The sequence below is a fragment of the Papilio xuthus genome, unplaced genomic scaffold (genome assembly GCF_000836235.2).
Source record: "Papilio xuthus unplaced genomic scaffold, Pxut_1.1 DF826776.1, whole genome shotgun sequence".
Lineage (NCBI taxonomy): Eukaryota > Metazoa > Arthropoda > Insecta > Lepidoptera > Papilionidae > Papilio > Papilio xuthus.
This window is the reverse complement of record NW_013531873.1, coordinates 808,270-826,307: the sequence shown is the minus strand read 5'-3', so window position 1 is coordinate 826,307 and position 18,038 is coordinate 808,270. Positions and strand designations below refer to the sequence as shown.

The following is an 18,038-nucleotide window of genomic DNA, read 5'->3' as shown; positions in this document are numbered from 1 at the left end:
TGGCCACAATCGCTGAAATAGCGAAGTGACAGTTGACCCATAGACATACGCAATTGCATATGCCATGCCTACCTTTTATGGACGGATGGGATGAACAGAAAGAGAATATTTTCTCTTACATTTGTGATTTTTTTTTGCTTATATGCAGTTTTAGTATGCTGTTAGCTGTAAGGTTTTAATTATACAAGATTTTTACAAGCTTGTCGTAATGAATGTTAACAAGAAACAACTAAATAGTTGTTAACTAGCTACAAGATAATTAACAGTTGAGCTTCACTACCCAAAGTTAAACGTTCCGCAGTGGAAAATGACGTTAATATTGAGGTAACAATTTCACAGGAAAACTTAGGACTTTAGAGATAAAAGCATGTTTAACCATATTTGTCTCGCTCTGACTCGACGTATGTTCCGGCTTATGTCTAAACTAGCTGTTACCCGTGACTTTGTACGCGCAGAATAAAAAAAAAAGAAATAATTAGTATGTGTTCTTCCAGACTATGTTTTATATGTCAAATTTTAGAGAGATCCGTTCAACTGTTTCGGAGATACCTTCAAACAAACATCCATCTGAACATTCGCATTTATAATATTAGTTAGATGAACCTTAAGGATCTTATGTCGGAAGCAAGATGTCTAGTTATATAGATTAATTCGTTACAAGTGCTCGGCTTGTCCGTCTGTGTCGGTTTGTACAAATTGTAACAAATTGACCTCTTAAAAAATGTCACTAGGGTGACCATGGGGTTTTACAGTCCTGGATATTTTAGTATACATATTGTCGTCTTTGTTTTTTTCAAAGAGAACGAAAGGGACAGCCATGTTACTAGTCAATAATTCATGTGTTCTTTTGTTTTTGTTTTTAACCGCTTTGCAAGATTAACGAAATATGTACATACTAGCTGTCGCCCGCGACTCCGTCCGCGCGGAATTAACAAAAACATAATTTGTAGCCTATATGTTCTTCAATACTAGGTTCAATATTCGATTCGTCGAGATCCCTTCTGGGGATATTTAAAAAAATAACTTTCGGGGATTGTGTTATGTCATTATTGATTAAGAAAGCATGCTTGCCTTTAAATTGATTACATTACTGAGAAAAATCTACACAGTAGTAGTTTTGAAATCAGTTAACTAATAAAATAACCAGAAATGATTTTGTCGATACTATAAATAATAGACGGCATCTTACATAGCTTCTAAGTAAACGATTATTAAGCTTTTCATCTTACAGTGAGTTTCTGACACCGAAAATCCCGTTTGAATGTTATTATATCTGTTTTGTCAAAGTGTATGACAAGGATGACTATATATTTAATACAGATTTTGGTCTTAGAAACCCACGGTTAGTCGTCTTAAAAATAAATGATCTTTAATTAATTTATTTAGATCTGTTTGCGAATAATATTAACATTATGATATTGGCAGTGAAAACTCTTTGTTGAAAAAACCCGTTACGGTCGATTAAAATAGTGTTTCATGGTCACCCTACACTTGCATAATACGGTCATCTCTCATTGTGATTCGTGTGTCGTACGATGACGCAACGACCCCCCACCGAGTGTCCATCACGTGTCCGCCACGTACTGCACAATACACACTAAAGTGATTGTGTTTATATCATGGTTATCCTTGGATTTGTATTGGTATGGAAATTTATTGTAAGACTAGCTATCGCCCGCGACTCCGTCCGCGCGGAAGTGAAAAAAACAACTTAAATAGCCTACGTGTTCTTCCAGATTATGTTTCTACATCTATGTCAAATTTCAGCGCGATCCATGCAATAAACATCCATCCATCCAAACATTCGCGTTTATAATAAAGTTACTAATAACTTTATATAAAATAAAAAATTATACAAAATATGTTATATTAAAAATAGAACACCACCAGCAGCGGAGTCCCATGACTCAAACAACCAGTGATCAGGGCTGCAGAGACAGGAACCTTCACACGATGCGTGCGGTTTCTAGGATAACTGCCCTTTGTATCGGGCCCTTAATCCAACTGTTTAGCGAGAGCTTCTTGAGATGTTGGTCGAAGCTCTTCGCTATCAGTCCATTCACCGATTAGCATGATTGTTATGCGTTTATCTGTGTTGATGATGTCAGTAAAGATCATACACAAGGCAACGTAAATCGAAAGTAATATTGTATGTTTGAGTCGCGAGTGTTGCGTTGCGCTTACACACAGAGAACTGACGCGAGTCTAATCGGTGTGTACAGGATCCGCAATTTTGAAAATTACATCGACTTAATTTCACGACCATCTTGACAAATAGGTTTTATAAATAATCTCTACTTATATTTATAAATTAAATTAAATTATAAATTTATTAAACAATCGAATTGTACCGTTATTATTGCATCGTGGTGAAAACGGTCTGACTCACAGCAAACCGCACGGACTGACCGGTTCGAATCCCGTACCCGGCCACATCCGCTTCCCCTTCCGTGGTGCGGTCAGTACGGATCGGCTAGCTGTAGCCGCGACTACGTTCGCGCGGAAAAAAAAAAACCTAATAAGTAACCTAGGTGTTCTTCCATACTATTTTCTATATCTACGCCATTTTTCAGCGGGATCCGTTCAGCTGTTCTGAAGATATCTTCAAACAAACATCCATCTAAACATTTGCATTTATAATAATAGTAAGATAGTGTCAGAATTATACCCACTAGCGTACTGAATAAAGTGTGAAGCACTGTGTTGTGGATCGGTCTGTCCTCGGCGGTATTTCCAAGACCAATACAACTTGGGGATCTTCAAGAAGCGAGCATACCATTTCTTTAAATGCAACGAATCTGCAGTTCCTCTGGTGTTGCAGTTGTCCATGGGTGTCGTTTATCACCTCGGTGTTCCGTTTGTCCCGTTCTCTTATAAAAAAAGCAATATAGGTTGGATGTATGGACTACTATGTAAGAAATTATGTATTTGTCTTCTGTGTGGTCGTGGTATTGCACAAATCGAGTCGATCTAATTGTGCGACATATGTTTTTATTTGAGTATTACAAGGTTAAACATAACTTTCTCGATAAACAACTTACGTGGTTTATTACGTAGTATAACCTTACTTTTTAAGGAATTTGTTACATACAATTAATTAAGAAAACAAAAAAATATAAATACCTAACTTATAATCGCCACAAATATGAATAGTGAGCTGATCTTCATCAGCTCACTATACGTCTCCACTGAGGGATCGAAGTCTACCTTAAGTTGGTGCGGACTTCATACATTCTTTGAATTTCTTCTCAGTTATGTGCAGCATCATGATGTTTTCCTTCAACGTAAGAATGTAGGATAAATGTACTTATGTGAATGTAAAAACACATTATATAAAGCGGGATTCGAAGCCAGAACTTGCAGATTAAAAGCCCCGAGTCACCGAGCTTATCAGGTCTACAATTTTAGTTGTGTTACCCATGTCTATCCAAATCATATTGTGAAGTTAATGTCTTAAAAATCAAAGATATGTTTCTAAGTAGTGAAAACTGACGTTTAATAGATCCGTGCAATTGCCCGTAATGTGGGTTAGTTCATAATCTCTGCTTACCACCGTCTATTTAAAATCCTATTAGAACACAGGTACATGGGACGGTAGGGCTTCCGTGTGCTGGATACCATTTTTTTTTTGCAATACAGTGTAATGGGTTTTTAGGGTCACGGTATTGTTTGATTGTAGAATAGAAGACTACATTTGATTTAATGTGGATTTCTGAGACCTAATTCCACTTTTAAAATAAATAGTTCTGTTTGTTTTATCAAAGAAAATGACAGGGATGAGGATTTTATACAAACACTAGCGGACCCGACAAACGTTGTCCTGTCTACACGTCTTTGATTTGAATAAATTAATATGAAGTTAATATTTGATGAAAATTGTGAATCTAAACCATTCCCAGATCCCCTTGAACACACACAAAAAATTTCATCAAAATCTCACCAGTCGTTTGAGAGAAGTTCAGTGACATACACACTCACAGAAGAATTATGTATATAAAGATTTTGGTATCAGAAATCATCTATAAATATTGTTAGTTTGGAATAAGACGGTCCTAGTTTTTTTGGTTCAACAGCTAGGTCTGAATAAGGGTTACCGTCTTTTCGGATTTGATCAGATTCGGATTAGGCCATAGTCAACCACGCTGGCCAAGTGCGGGTTGGTTGACTTCACACATATCTTTTAAATTTCTTCTTGGATATGTGCAGGTTGCATCACGATGTTTTCCTTCACCGTAAGAACGTCAGATAAATGTACATAGGTAAATCGGAAATTGAAAAACACATTGGTACATGGTGGGATTCGAACCCAGGACCTGCAGATTGGAGCCACCGAGTACCTTTTTATTTAGTTGTCGCTATTTTGGCGCCAATGATCGTTTAACCTAATTACTTGAGAGCTTAAAGTAATTTTAACTTATATTTGTGTAAAAAGATATTTAAAACAAGCAATTTACATTATTCTTAATTATCCAACTCTTATTTAAATCGTTTTTAAAGCATTACTGTATCTTGCAATCAGCTGTAATGACGTCATTATGTTTTTAACTTAAAATGTAAGTTACCGATAAATTGTCAATACTGTCCATTTGTAATTAGCCCAGTTAAGTTTGAAAAGTGGCAAACTTTGAAAACAAATTGACGTGTTACATGTAGGCTCTTTGTAAAGAATAATCGTTATCGATTAGATTTTGCGTTGTTTTATGTGCAAACTAGCTACAGACTGTGACTCCGTGCGCGGAATTTAAAAAAAACTTAATTAGTGGCCTATGTTCTTCCAGGCTATGTTCTACATTTATTGCGAATTACAGCGAGGTCCTTGCAGCTGTTGTACATATACCTTTAAACAAACATCCACCCATTAGTAAGATAAGTTAGAAATAAAATATTAGTAAGATTGAGGTTTAGCGACACTTAATTGGGTGCAACATGCAAATGGTGATAACATTAAATCGGACTGATATAAATTAAACGATTGTATCTTAAGTATACATTTTGTTAAACATTAAGAACAACGCCATCTAGGGAAATATGGAGAAATCTTTTTTAAACTAGGCCACAGTATTAAAAGATATCGGCAGCTACATCAAAGGGATCATATCCAATTGATACGTCTTTCTTCGTACAGTCAGGGAAACTGACGGTATTCAACCTATAACACGTTTCGTACGCATAACAGATAAACGCGCAAAGTATAAACATCGGGACGCAACTTTTAGTAATATCCCGTCGTTTGCGCAAATTATTGCTGCGTAGTTTTAGATATTACTAGTTGTCGCCCGCGACTACGTCCGCGCGGGATTAAAAACAGATGTTGTCCGATTCTCAGACCTACTTAATATGCTCACAAAATTTCATGAGAATCGGTCAAGCCGTTTCGGAGGAGTATGGGAACGAAAATTGTGACACGAGAATTTTATATATAAGATTAGTAAGAATCCTTTGTCGCGAATGGCGCGCTTTCGTTTCCAAGTCAAGTGTCAGAATGATTAGTTAGCCGCGGACGAGAGCGAAAGCGTGCCCGTGGTCCCGTCCCGATGCGTTGGAGGAACAGAGGGGTTTAATGGGTATGCCTCCGCTATGGAGGAGAATCCCACATAGCTACCGCGTCCCCCCCGGGGCGCGGAGTATGCATAAAGCATTCCCCTCTGAAAAAAAAAAAGAAAGAATGATTAGTTAGAGGACATAAACCTCGACATTTTAGTAAGACTAACGAGGCGCCAGTATACCGGCACAGTGACGAATTTTCTTCCTAACAGTAGTTAGTTATTTCTAAGAAGGGACGGAGTTTGTATCGCAAGAAACATTTTTTTAGTAAATGGAACACCGCGGATTTCCTCGACTGTACATATTAAATACGATGTCATTGAACTATCGGCATACGAACAATTGACTGCATTTAAAGTCATCGAGGTTCATTTGACATAAGGACTATGGATCTGACAATAAGCGTTTTTAAGTATGAATGTAAAGTTACATGAGTAGGGATAAGACAAGTTGAGTGCAGAATAATTCTGCCAAAGACGTGGCATAATGTCAGGAACCTTTGCCTTTATAGTTGTAAAAAAGATAGGTGAAAAATATTAGAGAAAAGCGCGGGAAGTGTTACCAATGAAATTTAGTGGTGAATAGTTTTCATTAACACAATAATGTAAATCTTCTTACTCTTACTAATATTATAAATGCGAATGTTTGGATGGATGTATGTTTGAAGGTATCTCCAGAACGGCTGTACGGATCTTAATAAAATTTGGCTTAGATGTAGAACATAACCTGGAAGGCATAGGACTAACCTATATATATATAAAATAAAGTCGTGTTAGTTACACTATTTATAACTCAAGAACGGCTTTACCGATATGGTTGAACATTGGTGAGGAGGTAGCTTAGAGCCAGGAGACGGACTTAGGGTAGGTTTTATTCATTTTTTTCGAATTTATGCCTTGAAGAGCTGCTTTTTATTTAACTTATCTATATATAAAGTTTTTTTTATATATCCGCGCGGACGGAGTCACGGGCGCGAGCTAGTTAAGGAATAAAAACCTAAAATTGCGATTCGGGTAATCTCAGGTCAAATCAATGTATTAATACTTCTATATTATTTGACCTCTTGTACGCCATTACGCCATGGTGTTGAGGTCATTGACCCGGGTGACGTGACGCGCGTGGGCGACACGGCCCGTGCAAGTTCTATGGTGTGGTGACCATGAGATTACCTATAAATGGGAAAAAGAATAACGCTATTTGTTGATATAAATAAAACAAAGAGTTGACTGTACTGACTGAATCGGTTAAGTCTGCATGCTGTCAAAATAAATCGAGATCTTCAACAAACATCCAAACATTTGCATATATAAGTAAGATGTAAACCAATATCCCCCTATTATTTTACCTATTTTTTTTAAAATAAGCCATCTTCTAGTCCAAGTCGGACACTTCGAGCTTTATCTGTATATTTTGAAAATCATGGTGTCACTAACGATTACGGTCGTGACTAAACGAACTGTCAAAAAGTTTTTTTTTCTTTTTTTATTTAAGGTTGTTTTTTTCAAAGCAATTCACATTATGATGATTGTATTTTTTTTAACTTAATTATAGTTATAACGTATTTTGGTATCGAATTATACTTAGATTCGAAACAATAGTCGTTTCCTGGATAATTATAACTTTGTTAAGTTTGTACTAAGTTTGTTTTTTTTTAGTAACTGGCCGTCATCCGCGAGTCTGACCGCATGGAATTAAAAAAAATGAATTGGCTATGTGTTCTTCCCGACTATGTTCTACATCTATGTCTTATGTCTTCTAACAAACATACAAACATTCGCATTTATAATGTTAGTAAGATTTCTTTTGTTACTGAATAGACCTTTGATGTTGTAATAACCGATTTTTTAATGTCAAATGTGGATTGTTTGTCTTACAAGCGTAATGTTTTGCGGCAGTATGTCGCGTCTTACTTCTTACTAATATTATAAATGCCAATGCATTGATGGTTGTTTGTTGGAAAATATCTCTAGGACGGCGGCACGTACCTCGATGAAATTTGTCATAGATGTAGAACATAGTCTGGAAGAACACATGGGCTACTTATAAAGTTTTTTTTTAATTCAGCCCGGACGGAGTGGCGGGCGACAGCTAGTGTTTTATAATTGTGTGTAACGAGTCGTGCTCTTCGTACTAGTATGTCAGTATGTCTATTTATATTATACACTTTCACATGTTTTACACGCGCTACAGTCGTTTACAATTTGCTATTATATACAGGATGTTGTAAAAAGACTGACTGACTGAAATCAGTCAGACAATTTGCCTCATTTTGACGTCTCAGTTGCTACTTTGATTTTTAATTTGTTTTAGATATTATAAGTTAGAATCCTGTATCGCGAATGACGTGCTTACGTTTCAAAGTTCAGTATTAGAGTGAATAGTGAGGGGACACAAATGTCGAAGTTTTAATAAGGCTAGTGTTGGGTCAATACACTGACACATTTTACAATTTTCTGTCTTAAATTTGCGTCACCCGCCTTCGTAACATCATTGTTAAAATGCTATTTGAATGAGATTTCTTGGTGTGTACTTTACGCTGTACAATTTTTAATACAAATTTTGTCGATGATGCTACGGAAAAGTTCTCACGATTACCATTTGCTATAATAAATAGAAGTATAAAAGAAAATCATTTTCCACTGCTGTATAAAACCTTTTTAACTTTTATTCTCTTACAAAAAATATTAAGATAAATTTGCCGCAAATTGACATACTGTAAATGAAACATCCTGTATAACTTAATAATACGGAGCATAGGCAGTTGTGTGAATCGTCACGCTTGATCAGAGTATAGGAGCGCTGTCTGCGTTAAGATGAACGACTTGTCCAATATCTTGTAAACATACACTACTTTGTGATATTAATATAAAAAAAAAACTGCCGACCGCGACTCTGTACGCACGGGATTAAAAAAAACTTAGTAGCCTATGTGTTCTTCCAGACTATGTTCTATATGTATGTCAAATTTAAGCAAAATTCGTTTAGCTATTCTAGAGATACATTCAAACAAACATACATATAGACCAGTGGTTCCCAAACTTATTTTGTCTACTGCCCACTTTGAGAATAAATAATTTTTTTAGCGCCCTCATATTTTCACATATTTAAAAACCACTATAACTTCAAATTATATTAATTAATTATTGTGACCTATATATGTATATTAACGGAGAATTGTAAAGGAAACTTTTACTATAACCCGCAACTTGAGACCTGCAGCGCCCACAAGGGGGCGTTATCGCACACTTTGGGAAAGACTGTTCCAGACTATGTTCTATATGTATGACAAATTTAAGCAAAATTCGTTTAGCTATTCTAGAGATACATTCAAACAAACATACATATAGACCAGTGGTTCCCAAACTTATTTTGTCTACTGCCCACTTTGAGAATAAATAATTTTTTTAGCGCCCTCATATTTTCACATATTTAAAAACCACTATAACTTCAAATTATATTAATTAATTATTGTGACCTATATATGTATATTAAGGGAGAATTGTAAAGGAAACTTTTACTATAACCCGCAACTTGAGACCTGCAGCGCACAAGGGGGCGTTATCGCACACTTTGGGAAAGACTGATCTAAACATTCGCATTTATAATATTAGTATAATTGACTTTTGTCTAATGTTACATAATTATTACATGTTACGATCCCTCTATTATCTATATTTCGTAATGCATAATGTCTTGCAAAATATTCCCGTCGTGGGAAGGTGAAATTTTTATATTATTTTACGTAATGCCTTATACAAAGCAGGCGTATCTTAATACGTGGGAAATAACACAATGGGAAGTTGTTTTAGTAATTGACTAGAAAAGCGCACTACTTCGGAAGACTATTTAAAACAAAGATCGAGATTGATGAACATATCCTTTGGTTCTAATTAAAATCACATCATAATTTTCTGTTAGTGTAAATTTTACTAATATTATAAATGCGAATGTCTGAACTGCTGGCATAGACTATTAATTATGTTTTTTTTATTTCCTCGCGGACGGAGTCGTAGGCGACAGTTGGCTTTAATGTAAATGCGAATGATTGGATGGATGTTTGTTAGAAGGTATCTCCAGAACGGCTGCATGGATCTCGCTGAAAGTCATAGATGTAGAACATAGTCTGGAAGAACACATTGGTTACTAATTAAGTTTATTTTTAATTTCTAGCGGACGGAGTCGCGGGCGACAGTCAGTTGTATGCTATTTCCTGCACTTTATGTTGTGAATTTTTAACAGTAGACGTAGATGTTTAGCTGATGATATATCCTGGTACCTCTTGTGGTTCACAGAAACGAGTAAAATTTCGAATTTGAAACAAGAGAAAAGTTTGAGAATAACTGGTTTATCGAAATGCTAAATGTTTTATGTATTATTTGCAGACGTAGATAGAGGAGAGGAAGCGATGGCGGACACGGATACAGAGACGCTGCCTAACGGGACTGGGCCCCTCTCAACCACGGAAGAGGAGGATGAACGCCTCAAGCAGCGCCCTGCGGACATAGATGCGGTATATCATTTTATCTGAAACTCTTCACAAAGCTTCTCATTAAACATTAATAGAGCCAGGACACAGAAGACAGGAGTAAAGTGGAAAAAATTCTGTATTTTTTTATTAAACGAGCGAGCGGGCATCTATAATCGCTAAAATAGCGAAGCTACCGTTGCCCACAAACATACGCAATTTCAGATGCGTTGCCTACCTTTAATCGACGGAGGGGATGCACCGAAAGATTTTCTCTTCCTATGCATCTTTTCATCCGGAAAGTCCACTGTCACTTTCCATCATTTCCTTATAAGAAAACGGGTGGGATAGGAAAGAGAAGTAAAATAAGGCCTTCGGGACGCAAACTCATCAGACTGTAGTTGGAATTGCTTCCACTTCACGCCTGTCTTCTGTGTGGTCGTGGTATTGCACAGAGCTAGCCAATTTGAAGATTTTAAATCGGGCTCTACCACTGTTAATGAATAATAATTTTATTTGATAACTTGAAACTCATTTCTAATTAAGGAAGAATTTAAAGATAGGATATTGTACACATGAAAAAAATCCGCAACGTGTTTTCCAGGATGTCCGCGAGATGGAACGCCGTAAGCGAGTTGAGGCGCTCATGTCATCAAAACTGTTCCGCGAAGAGTTGGAACGCGTGTTGGATCAGCAAGCGCATGAAGGTAGCGATGCACCGCTGCTCCAGCGCATCAGGGAGATGGTTGGCGGTAGACTGCATACTGGCAGCTTGAGGGTTAGTATGGTTACCATAGCAACTTCATCACAAGGTACGAAAAGGTCTGAAAACTAAATGATTGAAATTACAATCAGAGTCGTATTAGACTGACTGTTATAGAGGTCCAGGAAGACAGCAAAATTACTTGGTCCAATATTGCCTAATCTTTGTTAAGGCATGAGAACGTATTTTCCAAGAGTCTTGCAGGAGTTCAGTATAGTAGGTTCCAATGCGTTCTATTGGTGATTAGTAGTCGTATTTGAGTTTGTTCTGTTGAGTGGGAATCTGACATAATCTTTCCTCCAAAAGGCAATGTACTTAACGAAAATTGCACCCCAGATTCCAAAAAAATTAAGTCGGGGTTTTTTGGCTTTAACGAACAAACTACTAGGCATATGTCTACCCAGCGTTGGAAATAAAGACTGATGATGTTATACCCTCAGGGTCCTAGCTGCGTACTCCCCATTAATGACATCCGAGGAATCGAGGGTGTGGGCTACGAGAAGGGGGAGAAGATCCTCCGCTGCAAGCTAGCTGCCGTGTACCGTCTTGTTGATCTCTTTGGGTGGACTCAGAGTAAGTTAATGTATATTTAATTTATAGTTTCGTTTAATGGTGTTCATTCTAATTTCTTCTAAAGTATTTTAGCAAGAGTTATTTTGGAGTATTGGTCAGCATTTTTTTAAATTTACTTAATGTGTATTGTAGACTGGATAACATCAAATAATCATTCAAATAATCATCAATCATAATTTAGTATCAGAGGGGTTCAGTGGGTATGCCTCCGCTATGAAGGAGAATCCCACATAACTACCGCGTCCCCCCTGGGGCGCGAAGTGTGCGTAAAGCATTCCCCTCTGAAAAAAAGGCCTACCTATGTTAGGTCGCGGACGAGAGCGAAAGCGTGCCCGTGGCCCCGACCCGATGCATTGGAAGAACAGAGACGTTTAGTGGGTATGTCTCCGTTATGGAGGAGAGTCCCACATAACTACCGAATCCCCCCCGGGGCGCGGAGTATGCGTAAAGCATTCCTCTCTGGAAAAAAAGGCCAACCTATATTCAATTTCCTGTTTCTTACTGTTTTCTAATGTCAACCAATGTCAAATGAAGTATCGGTAGCTCAGGGGCTAAGCAGTAGACTTGCAATCTGCAGGTCCCGGGTTCAGTATTTGACAAACATATGTATATGTCCCGATGTTCTTATGGTGAAGGAAAACATTCGCGTTGCAACCTGCATATATTTAAGAAAAAATTAAAAGATATGTATGAAGTCATGTACTGGGTCAGTATTGACTATGACCTAGTTAACATAGGGTAGGCTATGACATCCTCAATGGGTATAGTGAGCTGATGATGATGTGTCAAACTATGGATATTGTTACATGTGGGAGAAATATAAAGAAGTTTTTTTATTATTTCAGCCGGTGTCAGCGGTCAGATCACCGCTCGATTGAATACAGCGGTTGAACAAGTGCTGACGACGCCTCGTGGTCTTCTGCCGCACGAGGTGACCGCCTCCTCGCTGGTGAAGGTGGACATGCAGGGTGTGGTTCAGGACCAGGGTACCACCAACTTCCCGGTTAATGTCGAAGGTATGGAATTGTAGATTGTGATTTACTTACAACTTATGATAGAGGATTTTATATTGAATAATTTCTTGGAATATAATCAAAATCTTAGACAAAAACTTAATTAGTAGTTTATGTGTTATTCTAGACTATGTTCTATATGTATGACAAATTTCAACTAGATCTATGCAGCCGTTCTGGAGATAACTCCTAACAGATCTTATTCATCCAAACATTCGCATTTATAATATAATATTATTATAGTTAGAATGACTTGGAGCATTGCGCGCTTTCGTTCACCAGTCAAGTGTCATAAATATTTGAATACCCTGGCATATTGTAGGATGTTCTTGATAACAGTAAGAAGTAAAATGTATCTGTTTTTAGGTTTCTCGCTCCACGCGTCAGTGCACGCGGCTCGGCCTGACGTGCGCTGCGTGCTGCACGTGCGCTCCGCCGCCGCGCTCGCTGTGTCCGCCTCGCGCCGCGGTCTGCTGCCGCTGTGCGCTGAGGCCGCGCTGCTCGGACCCCTCGCCCATCATCGCACCCCCCACGGTCAGTATACACCCCCCAGAGTCAGTACACACACCACAACGGTCAGTATGCACCTCCCACGGCTAGTACACATCCCCTAAGGTTAATACGTTCGCCTTCATACACCACCAGAGACAATTTTAGAGACCCCATCTACGGTATCGCAATAAATGGAATGGATGGAAAGAAAGTGGATTTATCGAAAGAGGGGACGCATGGGAACGGATAGTTCCCTTCTTAATTTGCAGTGGATACCAATGGACAACCGACACTTACCTATTTGTATTTAAGAAGCTTGCTTGCCATCTTATAATTTAAAAATAACTAATAAAATGTTCAATTTAACGATCTTCTAATATTGATTCCTGAATTTATTATAAGAATTGTTTTTATATTTTCATGAACCAGGCAACTTGGACAACGAAGAGCGCGACAAGTTGGTCCGCGCTCTGGGCCCCAGCGCCAAAGTTCTGATGCTGACCAGCAACGGCGCACTCTGCTGCGGAGCTACTCTTGAAGAGGCGTTCTTCCAGGCTAAGAACTTGAACACCGCCTGTGAAGTGCAACTGCGGGTTGCCAATCAACCTCTGGATGATCTCTATCTCCTGGATGAGGAGACCAGGCGTCAGGTTAGATGTGATATTTATACTAATTGATAGACGTAGTTATATCAACTCTTAATTGGTTAGAAATTTTAATTCATATATTTGAACTCTGAATCGGTTCAAAAGTTCAAGTCTTGAATTGTTGAGTTATAGCTCAACAACTTTATGTCAACGAGTCGTAAGCTGCCTCGAGACTTGTGAAAAATAAGGTAATGAGATTGTGATTTGACAGGGAAAAGAATGTATAAGGAAGAGAAATATTCTCTTTGTGTCTTGCCTGTTAAAGAGCGTGTAACGAAGAGTTGATATTTGCTAAATTTAAATAAGGTACCATGCTATCTTTCGCCAAAATAGCGAAGCTATCGTCCACAGTGAGACTTCGTCTATCCACCCTTCTAAGGGAAGGGAATGAGAGCTTTAGTTAACTTAAATATTGTATGTTATAGATCTACGAGTCATCTCGCAAGCCTCCAGCTGACACAAGCAAGTGGCGTGTTGGTGGCGAGGAGTTTGAAGCTCTGATGCGTATGTTGGACAATGCTGGATTCCGCACTGGATATATATACAGACATCCGCTTATTAAGGTTAGTATTTAAGGTATGTCTTCACTGTTCGATGACCAGTGGAAATTATACAATTTCAAATAGTGTAAACGAGCGAGCTGCCACCTGAAATAGCTGAAATAGCGAAGCGTTGCCCATAGACATACGCAAATGCGTATGCGTTGTCTACATTTAATCGACGGAGGAGAGGATGCACAGAAAAAAATATTTTCCCTTCCCGGAAAGTACACTTCCACTTCCCATCCTTTCCTTATAAGAAAAAGGGTGGGAAGGGAAAGAGGACTAAATGAGGTCTCCGGGATGCACACTCATCAGACTGTAGTTGGAATAGCTTCCACTTGAGGTGTGTCTTCTGTATGGTTGTGGTATTTCACCGGACGAGCAGGGACAATTCCAGCGAACATGTTAAAGCTCGCTCTACCACTTATAAATAGTAGCTTTGAAGAAATAGTGCTTTTAATTTATTATTCGCTTTTTAAATGATTTTACAATATTAAACCTATTTAATGTATGGTTTATATAAGGCCAGTAGGACAGTAGCGCTGGCTTGGTATGGAATGTTTGTACTCACTGGCGCCAGTTAATTTTATGTCAGTTGTATGAAAGCGTTGAATTTGAACGCTACTGTCCTACTGTACTGGTTTAATGTAAACTAGACATGTTACATATATGAAGTTTTTATAATAACAGGAAGATGTTTTCTTTTTTTTTTCATTTTTCTCTAACTGGGAGTTTCTGAAGTTATTCATCTGTTTTTTTATTTGTTAATAGAACGATGTTCCGAAGCCCAAGAACGACGTAGAAGTGCCACCGGCGGTCTCCTCCCTTGGTTATCTTCTGGAAGAGGAAGAGCTGTACAAGCAAGGGTTAGTTATTACAGTTAAAGAATTTAATTACCTACCCGTTTAGAATCAATATCGTATAGGCGTTTGTGTTTAACTTCAATCAAATAGAAAAATCTCTTCTTATTAACATGAGAATAATAAATTTATAGGAAAAAAATAGTTGTCGAATTAAAAAAAAACTTAATAAATAGTCTATGTGTTCTTCCAGACTATGTTCTATATGTATGACAAATTTCATCAAGATTTAAGCAACCGTTCTGGAGATACCTTTAAACAAACATCCATCAAAACATTCGCATTTATAATATTATTTCACAATTTTATTTTTAAAATGTTATTATAGGTTTCTGAACACTATTTAATATGTAAAACAAAATTTTAAATGTATTTATATCATAAAATGTCTCCTCCATTGTTCAGGTTATGGAAGAAGGGTCAAGGCAAGACAGGAGAGCGCACGCGTTGGCTGAACTCACCCAACGTCTACCAGAAGGTTGAGGTCCTGGAGACTGGCACCAGTGACCCCAAGAAGATAACCAAGGTAGAATACCTCCGTGTCGAGGCCGAGTAGACCGGTCTACTCGGTCTACTGGTCTACTGGTCTACTGGTCTACTGGCCGGTCTTTTAAGTAGACTTTGTATGTAGATTGAAATTATTTATTCCAAATTTATTTACAGTGTTCACTATATTATTTTTATACCTTTGAAATATGTTTGAAACCTTTGTTTTTTTTAGTAATATTTCTTTGTCTAGATTTCAGTCTATATTCAAAGTCTAGATTTATTCCAAAAAGTTGTATTTCTATTAGTAAGGCTACATATTCGTATTCAAATAATATTTAGAAAGTGGATTTATAATGTATGTAAGAAAAGAAATCCTTTTAGGCTTAATATTGCTTATTATAGCGCAATTTAATGAAATATATAGAAATTAGTATTGGCACAAAAGAAATCACTAATGGATGGTTTCTGAGACAAAAATATATATAAAACATATCATTATCTATGTCATCTTATAGAACAGAGATAGAAATATGTTTTAAACTGGAATTTTTATCTCAGAAGCCCACGGTTATTAGTATTTAATGTTAACCTACCAATAGATGAACAAATATTGATGAAATTAATAGGAAATCCGGCTCGAAGGACTTTACCGCAATGAAAACTAGGCTTATATGTTAAAGTAGATTTCCACTACATTGTATTACTTATTGATGGCTCCTATGTTGAATATAATAAGTCAAAAAAATCGATTTTTAACCTGTTTTATGTTTTTTTTTTTTAGAATTAACTTAAGTTAGAAAAAAGAAGTATAGGTTTTATCTATTGTATGTTCATGATTGATAAGAAGTTATTAATCGTATTAATATTTGAATTCTTACAAAATTTGCGTTTTAAAGTTATGTTAGTTTCCGTAGGAGCCGTAAATATTGTTTTCTCGTTTATTTATTTTTAATAAAACATAGATTCATAAATACACTACGATTTATGATAAATTACGTAAATTACATAATATGAACAATTTTTCTCCCATTTCACATTTATCGTGGGTTACTAAGACCAAAATTCCTATTTAAAACATATAAGGGGGCGTCCATAAATTACGTGAGGTGCTTTTTTAATTTTCTTCAACCCCCTAATCTCACGTGAGATTTTTCAAAATGTGAGTTTCTCACGTAAACGCGTTGGATTGTAATAACGCTATTTTTTTCTTTTTACAATAGTAAAAAGAAAAAAATAGCGTGATATTTGCCGAGACCCTCCTCTCTCCAACATAAGATGAGATGAGATCTCACTCGACCCCCTCCTCCCCTTAAACACCTCACGTAATTTATGGACTTACGACTTCCCTTCCCTTCCTTATCTCTTCTGACGAAGATAATGACAGGGATGACGATATGTTTTATACAGAGTGGTCTCAGAAACCAACGCTAAATGTACTAACCAACGTTTAAGAAATGTCATATAGCGTAATGACTGCCGTGTGTGGAATTTGACGTTTTCTCTGTTTTATTTATGTTTTCAAATATTTTTTTTTACCTATTTTTTTTTAAATTGCTTTAATAGATAAAATAATTTTGTTCGCAATTATATTAGTATAGTAATGAGACATCCAGTAACTTCAGGTTTATACATACATTCGCTCCTAAGCGATTCCATAATGAACTTCAAGAATGTATACAACTGACTCTTTATATCAAAGCGAAGTGACCGTTGCCCATAGACATACGCAAATGCATAAGCGTTGCCTACCTTTGATCGACGGAGGAGAGGATGCACAGAAATAAAATATATTCCCTTTACATGCATCCTCTCATCCGGAAAGTCCACTTTCACTTCCCATCGTTTCCTTATAAGAAAAAGTGTGGGAAGGGAAAGAGGACTAAATTAGGTCTCCGGGACGCACACTCATCAGACTGTATTTGGAATAGCTTCCACTTGAAGCGTGTCTTCTGTGAGGTCGTGGTATTTCACCACGAGTCGGGACAATTCGTGCGATGTTAAAGCTCGCTCTACCACTGTTGTATTTTAGTTAAGTCACGTGATTGTCGTGACACAGTTGAATACATTTTTGTAGTTCGCTTTGGAATCGTATGGATTGACTTTCTGATATTAGGAATGACCTACATTTTTTTGGTCAAGGTTTTAAATTCTTGGGCTTTTTTGAAATTAAATTATTCGTATGTTTTATTATCTTTATAACATTCCATTACGGGCGGACGGATTTTTTTTATTTTTTATTAATTTTGCTATATTTTTGTTTTTACAATTTTTTATTTTTTATATATTTTTTTATTTTATTATAATATAATAGGTTGTTTATATTCATTCCAGGGGTTGTCGACTATTTTTTGTGACGTATTAAGACTGTTTTTTCTTTCTTTAAATAATTTATTATAACCATTGTTAGGGTCTAAAATGTTTTGGAATTATGTAGTATATTTAATTGCGATGAAGCTCAAATTTTTGTTTATAAATCAACGGAAAAATAATAATTAATAGATGTTTATGTACATTTGCATTTCGAAAATTGTATTTTGCAAAAACTTTTTTTTTTTTCGAGTTCCTAAAACTATTGTAGTAGGAAAAAAATCGCCCTAAAAAGGTTTTTGCTTGTCCTCTGCTTATGTGCTTTTTATGTCTACAAAGTATT

General features: G+C 36.8%; 1 protein-coding gene across 6 annotated transcripts in view; it reads left to right on the top strand.

The window, feature by feature from the left end:
• The window catches only part of hts (adducin 1-like protein hts), a 62,009-nt gene that overhangs the window by 29,546 nt on the left and 14,425 nt on the right, over positions 1–18,038 (top strand). For all 6 annotated transcript variants that reach the window (XM_013318917.1, XM_013318918.1, XM_013318916.1 and 3 more), the window contains 9 exons: positions 9,927–10,054; positions 10,614–10,787; positions 11,213–11,345; positions 12,191–12,361; positions 12,725–12,892; positions 13,280–13,500; positions 13,923–14,060; positions 14,811–14,905; positions 15,305–15,425. In XM_013318917.1, coding sequence (XP_013174371.1) covers positions 9,950–10,054; positions 10,614–10,787; positions 11,213–11,345; positions 12,191–12,361; positions 12,725–12,892; positions 13,280–13,500; positions 13,923–14,060; positions 14,811–14,905; positions 15,305–15,425 — 1,326 coding nt within the window. In that variant the 5' untranslated portion in view covers positions 9,927–9,949. The remainder of the gene's footprint in view (positions 1–9,926; positions 10,055–10,613; positions 10,788–11,212; positions 11,346–12,190; positions 12,362–12,724; positions 12,893–13,279; positions 13,501–13,922; positions 14,061–14,810; positions 14,906–15,304; positions 15,426–18,038) is intronic.